The following is a 12888-nucleotide window of genomic DNA, read 5'->3' on the forward strand; positions in this document are numbered from 1 at the left end:
CCACAAGTGGGTGGGTGATTGCATGCAGAGAATGATGGTTGGTTGTGATCAATGAATGGTGTTATAATTGCGCGACCGATAGCAATGTTGTTGTGAAGTAAATTAAATGAGGCACTAGATTAGGACAGGGTACAGAATAGGGGGAGAGAAACCGACCGAAGTGTTTGTGCTTTGCGATAGCGAAAGCAATCAGGATAAACAATGAGTTTGCTTTGCACGCGAAACAGGCACCGGTTGTTGGTGCAGTTCTTTATAACCAGGCGATCTTTTCTATTGCTTCCCTTCGTTACTATGCAACAGTAAGCGCTTATGCAAATAAGGGGGTTTTGTATAGAGTTAATTGGTATTAATTGAGCAGTAATGAGCATATCAGGAAACAATCGGAACAGCATCCTAACTTCATCTGAACTTGCTTTTCTATTTGCGGGAAAAATTTGACAAATTCATTTCCCATTTCAATCATTTGGCGGGAAGCAATAATTTGAGATATGGTTAAGTGTTTATTCAACTCAATTTGTTTCAGAATAAAGTCAAATTTTTATTTAGTAACTCTGAGCTGAGCTGAGCTGAGCTGAAGTAGATCGCCCGTAGTTGCACTTCGTGATTGACCGAATGAGTGGAAATGTACAATGAACCAAGAAAATGAAGCTTGGGAGAAACAAATCATTTTCACTGTACATACCCACTCACTCCTAACTTTTTATTAAATGATCAATAACGACGCTGGCTATGACCAAAGGCTGTGCTACTGAGGGAAAGGAAGGAATTTTAGTCCGACACTCGTTGTTTCTAGAGACCGCGGGTACCACTGTATCTCCACGAGCATCACGGGATAGGAGATTTGTTAGTAAGGAGGGAAAGAGATCCGGATCTGTTTTGGTAAACAATATGATCTCAACAAAACCTGATTTTCGATACTCGAAATATAATAAGAAAAATATGAAATATCTCCAAGGAACGATCTCACCAGTATGTCTTTTCTCCCATTCGCTCTGCTGTCAAAAACGCGAGATGAAACACGACCACTGAAACAATAAAATAAAAACACTTGCGTATGGGCCCTTTGCAGAACAAACCCTAGACATTCAGTCTGAATGACATAACACGACATCGACAACTTTCACACATTCCATAGAAATCCGACAACACCGACAATGACATGCAGTATAATTCTGATTCCGAGTCACAACTACGAATGTCAAAATTTAGCCTCAGTGAATTAACCTAATTCAGTCAAATGTCCTTACGTGAAATGGTCTTCAACGAAGTGACCATCACCGAAATGGCTTTCGGTAACATGACTTCAGTGAAATGATCATCATCGAAATTGCCTTCAACGAAATGACTCTCAGGGAAACGGTCGTTGCAGAAATGACCTTCGATGAGATATTTTTTTTTTGGCAAAACGACTTTCGGCGAAATGGCCTTCTCTGAAATAAAATTCAGCACAATGGCCTTCGGTAAAATAAGTTTCGGTAGCATGGCTTCCATGAAATGACCTTCAGTGATGTTGCCTTCGCTGAAATGTTTTTTTTTGGGAAACGACCCTGAGAGAAATGACTCTCAGGGTAATGACCGTTGCAAAAATGACCTTCGGTGAGATGTTTATTGACAAAACGGCCTTCGGCGAAATGACCGGAAAAGTATTATTCGACGAAATTATCTCTGGCTGAATGACCATCTACAAAATTAACTTTCATGAAACGACCACGAAGTGGGCTTCAACGGTGTGTTCTGTGACGAAAAGCTTTCAATGAAAAAAATTCTGCTCGATGGTCTTCATTAAAATAACTTTCGGTATCATGGCTTCTAAGAAATGACCTTCAGTAAAATGACCTACAGTTAAATGACCTTCGACGAAATGCCTTCCGGCTAAATGACTTTCAGCGGAATAGCTTTCAACAAAATGTGCTGCGGAAAGTGACATTCTGTTAAACGAGTTTCAGTGAAATGACATTCAATGAATCATCCCTCCGGTCAATGATCATTGGTGACATGGCTGAAAGTTACTTTACCGAAGGTTTCCGTTGGAACGGCTTTCAGTAGATTGGACCCCGGTGAAACCATATTTGACATTATACATTACGGATTTCGGCTTTGACGAAATTAGTGATGAGCGAGCGCTTACGACCCGTTCATTAGAACCGACTCGTAGCAATTGAGCGAACGAACCACGGCTCTTCAAAGTTCAAACACGGCTCTCAAGAAGACAGTTCGACATGTAGATTGCGGTGTTGTTCAAACGATAATGTTTTATAATAAAGCTGTCAAAAATACATAGGAACATTCATTCCCCAGTGAATTTTCGAAGAATATTCTGTTGGAATAGGAGAAGAAACATAGATAATTTTTAATTGTAATTTCAACTAATTTACGTCAATGTTCCGCACACGTACACCCCTAGTTGTGAAATACAACGTTAGATCGCCCATCCCGCTCATATATTTCCATGGCTCTCACACTTACTCTCTCGAAAAGGCGTTCAATTGAACCAGCTCTTACGAAAAAGAGTTCGGTTCAGAGCCGCTCATTGAAATGACTCGTATTGCCCATAACTAGACGAAATGGATTTCAGATAAATTTATAAAAAATAGCGTTCCGGAAAAATTACTTTTGACCTGTAGCGTAATGGTCTTTGTGAAATGGCTTTTGATAAAGTTATATTCCACAAAATTGTCTTCGGTATAGATACCGTCGGGAAAAATACCTTCGGAGAAATTATTTTCGGTGGAACGGCCTTCGCCGAAATAACTTCCGATGAAGAATCTCGCATTACATGGTCAAGCAACTTTTGACGAAATGGTTCGTCTTTGTGAAAAAAACATGTGCTGATACGACTGAATGAACTAAACTGATGAAATGATTTTCGACGAATCGATCTTCGAGGAGAAACTACGTTTGATGTTTGTCTCGTTTCGTTTTTAGCACGGTTCGTTTTTGGTAACATAATTGTTAGAATATGACATATGTATTACAAAGATGACAGTATTTTCGAATTAAAAGCAATTCTACATTTCTATTGATTTCAACTTCCAATATTTGCTGGGAGAACCTAACTTCTTACACCCATATACCATTCGAATCAGTTCGTCGAGATCAGCAAATTTGTGTGTGACAAATAATTCGAGCTTGAGCTTGAGCTTGAGCGACCACCCCTGGATGCTACTCCGTTACTGATCGGGATTAGCTGAAATTGTACAGGGAGTTTTTAGATGATCCGACCTGGGACTGGTAAGTCTTCCTTCAATGTACATCTTCTGGTAATCCCAGAATTCATTGATTAGTACCGGCACCGGCTAGGCCTGAACGTAGATCGTCTAAGAAATGGGAAGGGATGTTAGTCCAACACTTGTTGTTACTAGAGGCCGTATATACTACTGCGCACTCATCAAGTGTCACGGGAGAAGGATATTTGTTGGTAAAAATTTCAGTATTGGTAGTATTCGCGCACGACTCAGTATGTTCCGGTTTCAAGATGCTCGGATGCACCACTAAACTCACTGACTTCCCTAGTGAACGTTTCAACAATATCCTATATTTAAGTCCCGGGAAGTCTTGATTCACAGCTCTTATTCGAGGAAACTGGAGAAAAATTTGCAATACTATCGCGTAAAGAATAAAAACTTCCCTATTTAGACAAAACAGTTGATTCATTGTATTGACATATTCTAAGCAGATGTTATAAAAATATAAATTATCTCTGTTATTAACTTTGTAATATCAATGGATTTGAGCATTAGGTGGTTTTTATCATTCAATTTACAATCCTGAAAGACAATCAATAACATGGAAGAAGAAAACATTCCAAATAAAGCTTTTCTCCGAAGCTAGACGGAAATTGATAGGTTGAATGAAGAGATAATGTAGTAAAATATAGTAATCAGAAGTGAATTATTTCAATCAGTTAGATATTGAAAATATCTAATAACTGAAAGGAAAAAGAAACTCTTGCAATTGACGCCTTTACGACATGAATTTTGCAGCGCACTACAAGCAACTTGAATTGGACAGTTCACTTTCGTGCATCACTCGATACAGTAATGAACCGCCTGTTAAATCTGAAAAAAAATCTATTAAACGGAAGACGTCGGTACTTTTGTGATGCGATTCGATTATCATTGATTTCAAGCGTTACGTTGTTAGTAAAGAAAATTAAAGTTAGACGCAAATGCGATATGTGAACCATCGGAATCGCAACGCTTGTTGGATACTAATGAGAATGACTTTCCCTTGGAAAATGGAGAAAAGTAATTTTATCACAAACAATGAACAAAACGTAGAGATGCTTTCTTACGTTCTTACGTGAAGTTTAACGAGAATGCGCTTATGAAGGGAAATGTCAATTTCCAATTTTCTATATTTCAATCAGTTCATGAATTCAATTGCTTATATGTCAGGACTCATGTAGTAGATAAAAACTACAAGGATCAGCCCCACGGGGTTGTTCGAGCCATTGATGTGGAACAAGGCAACCAAAATTTGATCTACAATCAAAAAGTTCAATTAATCCGAACCAACACCGAACATCATTTGTCTTGATTTGCATTTGTTTTATAACCGACGAAATTACACCATTATCCCAAATGTATGCAATTATAGCTTTGTACATACTTGCGATTTCGATAATTAATGTCGTTTTCGCTTGAAAAAACTGAAGCTGACCCAGGGTAGTTTCATCAAACAAACATTTTTCACGAAACTGTAATGTTTTCGCACTTAGCAACGAGGGTTTGAGCAAACCTGATATAAAAACCAGGTTTGAAACTGACTCGATTTTCAGTTCAACAACGTTGAAACTAGGTTCGAAACTGGGTTCAAACAAACGGTTTGACAGCAGTTAGAGTGAAAACAGGGTTAGGTTTGGCATCAAGCGAAAACGACATAAGAATCTCTTCGCCAAGCTTGTGTTCAAGTTTTTTATGCAAGCAGTTTTTTAGCGTTAAGTTTCTCTACCATTCTGCGATTTCGGTTGAAGCGATAGACTATTTCTCATTATCAATTGAGTTCATCTAATATAAATTAGAAATTAATCTTAAGCACTCAAAATTTATCCAGAGGTAGTTGTCAATTTCTCATGGGGAGACGACATAACATGGAATTCCGAGTTTGCGTGACACAAGATCAGAGCATATTAATTAAGGGCTGAGACCAGTGTGTTTTAGGGCATTTTAAAGGGCTATTTTCACGCTTCGAATCTGATTTTCTCAGAGACGGGGACGAATATCAAAAAACCCAACTGACAATCTCGTAGAAGATTAGTTTAGATTATTCTGTGAAAATTTCAGAATGATTGTTTGACTTTAGCGGTCGGGAAAGTCTTTTTTCTGAAGGAAGAATTCGCCTTCAAAAGCATGGATCAAAAATCTATCCTGACAATGTCTAGATAATTTCATTTAGATGCGACTAGTGCATAAAAACATATATGTTGTCGCGATAAAAGTGAAGGGAAAGTTATTTTTGTAAAGGTTAGTCGATTTGTATGGTGGCGCTATTTTAGTTCCCTGGAAACGTAACGAAACATGAGAGAGGAATAAAATCGGCTCAGCAAGGCTGCCAATCCAGCGGTAGCTTTATTGGATTTTATGTGCTGTAATCAAACTTGTAACCGAAAATATCAAAACTTTCGTGGCCACCCGGCCACATCGTGAGTCTTTTTACACATTTACGAGAGAGCATGGAGAGAAATGTAATACGCACAGCGAGCTTTTAAAACTTCAAATCGTTTTATGGCGTTTCTCTCTTGCTGTCTAGCAGCAACCTACCTCTAGCTTGCTACGAGAAGGACTGAAACGTTAGCTTTAGTTTCGCTTCTATTTATAGATTCGCGTGCTTCCAGCTGCTTCGCTTTTGCATCGATTGACCAATCAGAGCGATGCTCTCTCTTTGATACATCGCTTACTCCTTCAAAACCGTCGTCTATGGCAGGGAAATCCGGTATGCCAAAGATTTTTAGCAGCCAAATAAGACACTGCTCGCTACTAATCAAAATTTCAATCATGTATAATTGAAAATACGTGGCTTGATACATTCAAATCGTAACGTAGAAATATTTCCTATCAAATGATGAAATAATAATCATAATTGATACAAAATATACTGAGCTGTAAGTGTTTAAAACCTGACCACATTTCTACGTGTAGTTTTTCTTGAGTTTCTGATTTGCACCCCTATATAGAAAAAATAAAGATGTGTTCCAAAAAACGAGAGGGTAATGTCGCAGACATAATCGGGTGACGTACATACGAAGAAAATGCTAGAACTGATAGCTGGACCTGAATTCTGAAACTCAATTTTGATACTAGATTCTGCAACTGAATTTTGAACTTGAACTTGAGAATTGTATTCTGAAATTGCATTCTAGAACTGAATTCTGGATCTGGATTGTTGAACTGATCACTGAATCTGTGTTCTGCAACTGATTTCTAGACCAGGATTCTGGCTCGGTATTGAATTCTGAATCAGAATCCTAGCACTGAACCGTCGACTGAACTCTGGACCTGGATTCTGGTCTGTCACTGAATTTTAATTGCGGAATTTCGGTCCAGACTTCAGTTTTAAAATTCAGCTCAAAAACTCCATTCTTGAATCCAGATCCAGGAATTTAGTTCAAAAATCGTCACAACCTAGTTCCTGAATTCGATTATTCTTCTGGAAATGTGGTACTAAATTTTGGATCCAAATTATAGACCTGGAATCTGGAACTTAATTGTGAACCTGTTTTCTGGAATACGTTTTAGAACTGAATTCTTGAAATACAATTGAATTTTGGAAATGAAGTCTGGTCTGACCGTCAATTTGATTTCTAGAATTCAGCTTCGAAATACCGATCGAAATCCAGAATTCATTTCCGAAATTTAGTTCCAAAGTCCAGGTTTAGATTCTAGATTCTGATCTCTTTTTTAGATTTCGGCTCCAAAATCCACGCTTAGAATCCAATTCTGAAATTCGGTTCCAGTTCCAGAAGTCTGGAACTAAATTCTGGCCTTAGATTCTGACCGAGGAGCAAAAATTTTTCTGGATTCTGGAAATGAAAACAAAAATCTGGTCTTGGATTCTGGAACTGAGTTCTAGAACTGAACTCTAGAATTGGATTCAGGACCTGGATTCTGCTCTGAACTGAACGAGTCAACTACGCAGTATCAATCATTTAAGAAAACTTTAATTTCGAGTTATTTGAGCTTATCTCATACTACTGAAAATTATATCACAAATTGCTGATCTCCGATGACGTGAAGAAAATATTATGTTGATGCGTTAGGTAAAACAAGAGATCAAAAATCATAACAAAATTTGTTATTTAAAAGCTTAGCTTTAATCCCCCTCTCGAGTTTAAAACCTCGTTTTTACCTTACAAAATGTATCCTATAACTAGAAGCCTTATAAAATTTTAAATGTTCTCCATTAACGCCAAAACGAACAACTCTTACAACCGGGATGTCCGACAAAGCCATCGCAAAGTTGTACAAATTAAATTCTGCTTTTACGAACCCGACCGAGTGTAGTTCACTTCGAATAAAACCACTTTTACGGTGCAAAAAAACTTGTTCGTACTGTTTCTGTCCGTAGTCGGACTGCCGCCCATGCTGCCGTGTGTTTAAAGTTATGTGATGGACAAAACAAACTGAATGACACCCCACAATTTGCCATGACCGTGGAAACGAGATTTTTCATCACACTAAACTTCCACATATCCAATCTTCCTCGGCCTTTTCAACGCTTCAGAATTGATTTGGTATGAGAAAAGAATATCTTAAATTGTTTTTTTTTAGAAGTAAAACCTCCAAAGCACGGCACCAAGACATAACTTTCGCCGTAAGCTGATTGGAACTTCAATTTCATATCTTTGGTTAGACCACTTCCGTTGATAAGCTTCGTTGCATCTTGCGAATGGCGCTGGATGGCGAATACCGGCTGTCTTCTAGAAGCAATGTAAATAAAGGGCAGACTGTTACCCGTATAAACATTCCGTTTCATTCCATTGTGTAAAATGTTCGATCCGTTCTTGCTATCAGCGTTATTTCGAAACGGATTTGCACCGTCACACAGAGGTACTGATCGATACTTAATTTTCCATTGAACAGAAGATCCTTGATTCAATCTGAACCTGTATGTGGTGCTCAGAAAATGATCCCAGCTGACTCTAATTAACCCATATTTATTGTGAAAACCGCCCATAGCCAACATTCCCGTTCCCCTAACAAAGCTAGGATGGGGAAAAAATAAATAGAACTGAACAGAAAATGACTTGCCCTGCTTCGGTTCACTGTAGCACGAATGCACGATGATGAGGAAACATTACTCTCTTACTTTTCTCAACGTTCGATGAGTTAAGATTCATGTAACCTAATTAGGAACCCGTTTCCGACCGACTCCCTCAGGCTCGTTCTGCTTAATTAGAGTGAATCCTTGTACTACGTCGCGTCGTAACATTACTCGAGATATAAAAAAGGAAGACAGAAAAAAATGCACAAGGAACTTACCCTGAGTGGTACATTCGCCTTCCGAGCCGTACAGATCAACGACACCCTTGTCGACTTTGATACCGGCCAGGATGCCCTTCTTCTTCAGCAGGTCAACCAGCGGGGTACCGTCATCGGCCTTCTGGTAGAGCGTCTCGTGGAACAGGATGACACCGGAGACGTTCTCCGAGATACGATTCTCGGCCGTAAACAGCAGCTGGCGGTACTGGCGACGGTTGTCCTCGTTGTTCTCGACACCGATATCCTGTGGATGAGCAGTGAAATAGTACCATTATGTTTCACGGGTAAAAATAAATGGTTTCAAATTTGTGGGAATTTTAACAAACAAACAACTAAACAAAAGCATATGATGGTAAAACATGAAAGAATGACGTATTCTGCACCGAACAATTTGTTTTCGTACGCAAATTGAAACGAATATTTAGTCGATTGAAATTTAAACCGCGATTCACCGCCAGGAATCACATTTTATTCCGTTTTATTTTCTACTGAAGACGTACAGTTCACATTCAGCTAATAAAGAACGGTTAGTTAGTGTGTCTTTTATCCTTACGCTTACAAAAAAACGTGTTCTCATGCTTGGCCGAAGGTTGATGTAGTGAGCGAAATTTGAACGGTAAAAGTAACAGAAATCAGTTGCAAAACCTGAGTTCAAAATCTATCTTCAGAATCTTGGTCCAGAATACGGGAAAGCACATTCGAGAAAAATTGCTTCATTCCTTGGGACCTTTTTCTCCCCACCAAATTGATCTCTCCACAGATGGAATTGAGGAATTATTTTTTGCTCCCTAAATAAACAATGAGGGCGGTAAATCAAGTTTTGCCCCTGGCGCAAATTTCTTTAGGTACTCCACTGTATATATGGAAAGTTGAAAGAGAGCATAATGATCTATGTTGGGACAAAATTTCCTTCAAATAAATTCAGTGTAGGATTTGATAAGTGTTTTTTTTTCAGTATGGTAAGGTGTTCGGTTACCGGCACCCCACTGTAACTTTTAACAGAAATCAGATAGCGCCATTATCTACATGGGTCTCCCGCAAGGCTCATGCCTCAGTCCGCTCCTCTATAATTTTTACGTGAATGACATTGACAGCTGTCTAGTAACCCCATGTACACTAAGACAATTGGCAGATGATGGCGTGGTTCCAGTTATTGGGCCCAAAGCTATTGATCTGCATAAACCATTGCAAGATACCTTAGATAACTTGTCCGTTTGGGCTGTTCATCTTGGTATCGAATTCTCTGCGGAGAAAACAGAGTTAGTCGTCTTTTCAAGAAAGCATGATCCCGCGCAGCTTCAGCTCCATATGATGGGAAGAATGATCCAACAGGTTTTAACTTTTAAATACCTCGGGGTGTGGTTCGATTCCAAATGCACGTGGGGAGGACACATTAGGTATCTGATAACGAAATGCCAACAAAGAGTAAATTTTCTTCGAACAATAACAGGATCTTGGTGGGGTTCTCATCCGCAAGATCTAATAAAATTGTATCAAACAACGATACTTTCAGTGATGGAATATGGATGCGTTTGTTTTCGTTCCGCTGCAAACTCTCATATTATCAAACTTGAGCGAATTCAGTACCGTTGTTTGCGAATTGCCTTAGGCTGCATGCATTCGACACATACAATGAGTCTTGAAGTTCTGGCGGGAGTTCTTCCATTAAAAGATCGATTTTGGGAGCTTTCATCACGCCTGCTAATAAGATGTGAGGTGCTGAATCCCATGGTAATTAATAATTTCGAACGACTAGTCGAGCTTCGATCTCAAACAAAATTTATGACAGTATATTTTAACCATATGTCACAGGAAATCAACCCTTCAAGATATATTCCTATCCGTGTCAGCTTCCTAAGTGCCCCTGACTCAACTTTATTTTTCGATACATCCATGCAGCGTGAAGTGCGTGGAATCGCGGATCATCTACGCTCGACGGAAATCCCAAAAATATTTTCAAGTAAGTTCAGGCATATTGACTCTGAGAAAATGTTTTATACGGACGGATCGCGAATTGAAGAAGCGACAGGGTTTGGTATGTTCAACAATAATGTTTCGGCCTCATTTAGGCTTCAAGAACCTGCATCTGTTTATATAGCAGAGCTAGCAGCAGTTCATTATAGTTTGAGTGTAATCGTCACATTATCTCCAAACCATTATTTCCTCTTCACAGATAGTTTGAGTGCAATTGAAGCCATTCGCTCAAACGCTGCTGGCAAAAATGAACCGTTTTTCCTGGGCAAAATAAAACAGTGCCTGAACGACATATTGAACAATAATTATCTAATCACTATAGTCTGGGTCCCGGCTCATTGCTCCATTCCTGGCAATGAAAGAGCCGATATTTTAGCCAAACGTGGTGCTATTGAGGGTGAAATTTATGAGCGACCGATTGCTTTCAACGAATTCTATAGCTCGTCTCGCCAAAGAACACCTGCCAGCTGGCAAGCATCTTGGGATAGAGATGATCTGGGTCGGTGGATGCACTCAATTATTCCGAAAATATCGACAAAGGCATGGTTCAGGGGACTGGATGTGAGTAGGGATTTCATTCGTGTGATGTCCAGACTCATGTCCAATCACTACACGTTAGATGCACATCTCCTTCGAATTGGGCTCTCCGAGACTAATCATTGTGCTTGTGGCGAAGGTTATCGCGATATTGATCATGTCATTTGGACATGCGTGGAGTATCGTGATGTCAGATCTCAACTAATAAATTCCTTGCGTACCCAAGGTAGACTATCCAATAACCCAGTTCGAGACATTCTTGCTTGTCGTGACCTTTCATACATGAAACTTATTCATCATTTCATAAAGAAAATTGGAGTTTCAATTTAATAAAGGCCCCTTTTAAGACTTAGTTCTGATCCCAGCTGCGTCCATGAGTTCAACCAATAGCTAAATTGGAATAAAAATTATGTAATGATACAAACAAACTCGAAACAGTTTATGAAATTATCAACAAAATGTCTGAAAAATAACAGCTTATTTTATAATTTATAGAAGTTAATCGTTTGGTTCAAATAATATTTCCGAGTAGATTTCATAATTAATGACGAGTTACCTAAGATGATATTTAAGCTATAAGAGAATATGTTTTAATAAATTCAAAACGTTGTGACTATGTTAGAATTAAATTAGGATAAGAATATTATGTAAAAGTGATGCTACGGCGAAGAAAAACTTATGTAAACTGCCTTAAGAAATAAACGTATTTATGGAAAAAAAAGATAGCGCCATTCCGACAAATGTCATGTGTGTGTAATAGCAGCACGTTATTTTTGTTCCGAATACCAAAGTAAACACTTGTACTTTTTGATGCGCTCAAAAAAATTTAATTGCGTGAAAATCAACACAAATATTTTTTCTGACTTTTTTTGTAGTATCATAAATTGAAGCGCATCAATCGAAAAAGTCAGAGATCAGATCAGAGCTGCTTTGCAGCAACTTTGCAACTTTGCACGACGAAGATTGAAAAGCTTATGTCACTGGACTGCTGCTAACCAGGCTTTACCAATCATCATATATTGAGTGTCTGAGAGCCGATCTGTCATAACTTAAATTCTTTTGATATCACACGCACCAGGACGCTCATTGATTGCCGATGCGATTGATATTATCTTCATTTCTCCTGTCACTCCGAAGTCCGATGGCTTTTTGCGAAGGACAAGGAACTTTATCAATTTATGTTTATGTTAGTAGTCTCATGGAATTTTTTTACTTCAACAGGGAATAGGAGAATGAGAGAGAGAAACAAAAAAGTCGCCTGTCTTTGACTGAGTATACTTCTACTTGGTCATAGAACTATCGAGTATCTCATTTGACAGACACTTTGACCGTACCGATTACAGTTGATGATAATTTTAGTCAGTCTGTCAAGGTCATTTGACACAACTGACAATTCTCAGCTCTGTACCGGATGCTATCAAAATTTTTGCAACCCCAGTTTTTTTCGTAATTTTCAAAATGTCGGCCGATTTCGGTTACCGACACCCCATTTTTTTCGACAAATCATGAAAAATTGTTAGTGGTATGCAGTGATGCCAAATGTGCAAATTTGTCTATAAATTATCAAATTTCGTAGATAACTTGCAAACCATTTTTCGTCTGAAGACTTTTTACAGACTTTGGAAACTTCGATTGTATGCAGACATTTGTCAGAATTTACTATAGTTATACTTATTGTATTACCTGGCATCTCTGGTGATGGGTAACACGTGGACGAATGGACAGCTTCAATACATCTGTCATATAAGCAAAAACTTTGGTTCTCTGGTTCTGTTAGCCATAGCGACTCCAAACAAATCGTCAAAGTTAAGGAAAACGAACTTCCAAGCACTGATTAATGCCATTAAACGTTGCTTAGTAGATAAAAAGCCCATAAATTTGACTGCAGTAACGTATT

At 38.6% G+C, this 12888-nt stretch overlaps 1 protein-coding gene across 3 annotated transcripts in view; it reads right to left on the minus strand.

Annotated features, from left to right (window-relative positions):
- The window catches only part of LOC131432716 (fructose-bisphosphate aldolase), a 76643-nt gene that overhangs the window by 46324 nt on the left and 17431 nt on the right, over positions 1-12888 (minus strand). For all 3 annotated transcript variants that reach the window (XM_058599182.1, XM_058599180.1, XM_058599181.1), the window contains exon 3: positions 8481-8724. In XM_058599182.1, the coding sequence (XP_058455165.1) occupies positions 8481-8724 (244 nt within the window). The remainder of the gene's footprint in view (positions 1-8480; positions 8725-12888) is intronic.

This window comes from Malaya genurostris, chromosome 2, assembly GCF_030247185.1.
Source record: "Malaya genurostris strain Urasoe2022 chromosome 2, Malgen_1.1, whole genome shotgun sequence".
In the NCBI taxonomy this organism is placed as follows: Eukaryota; Metazoa; Arthropoda; class Insecta; order Diptera; family Culicidae; genus Malaya; species Malaya genurostris.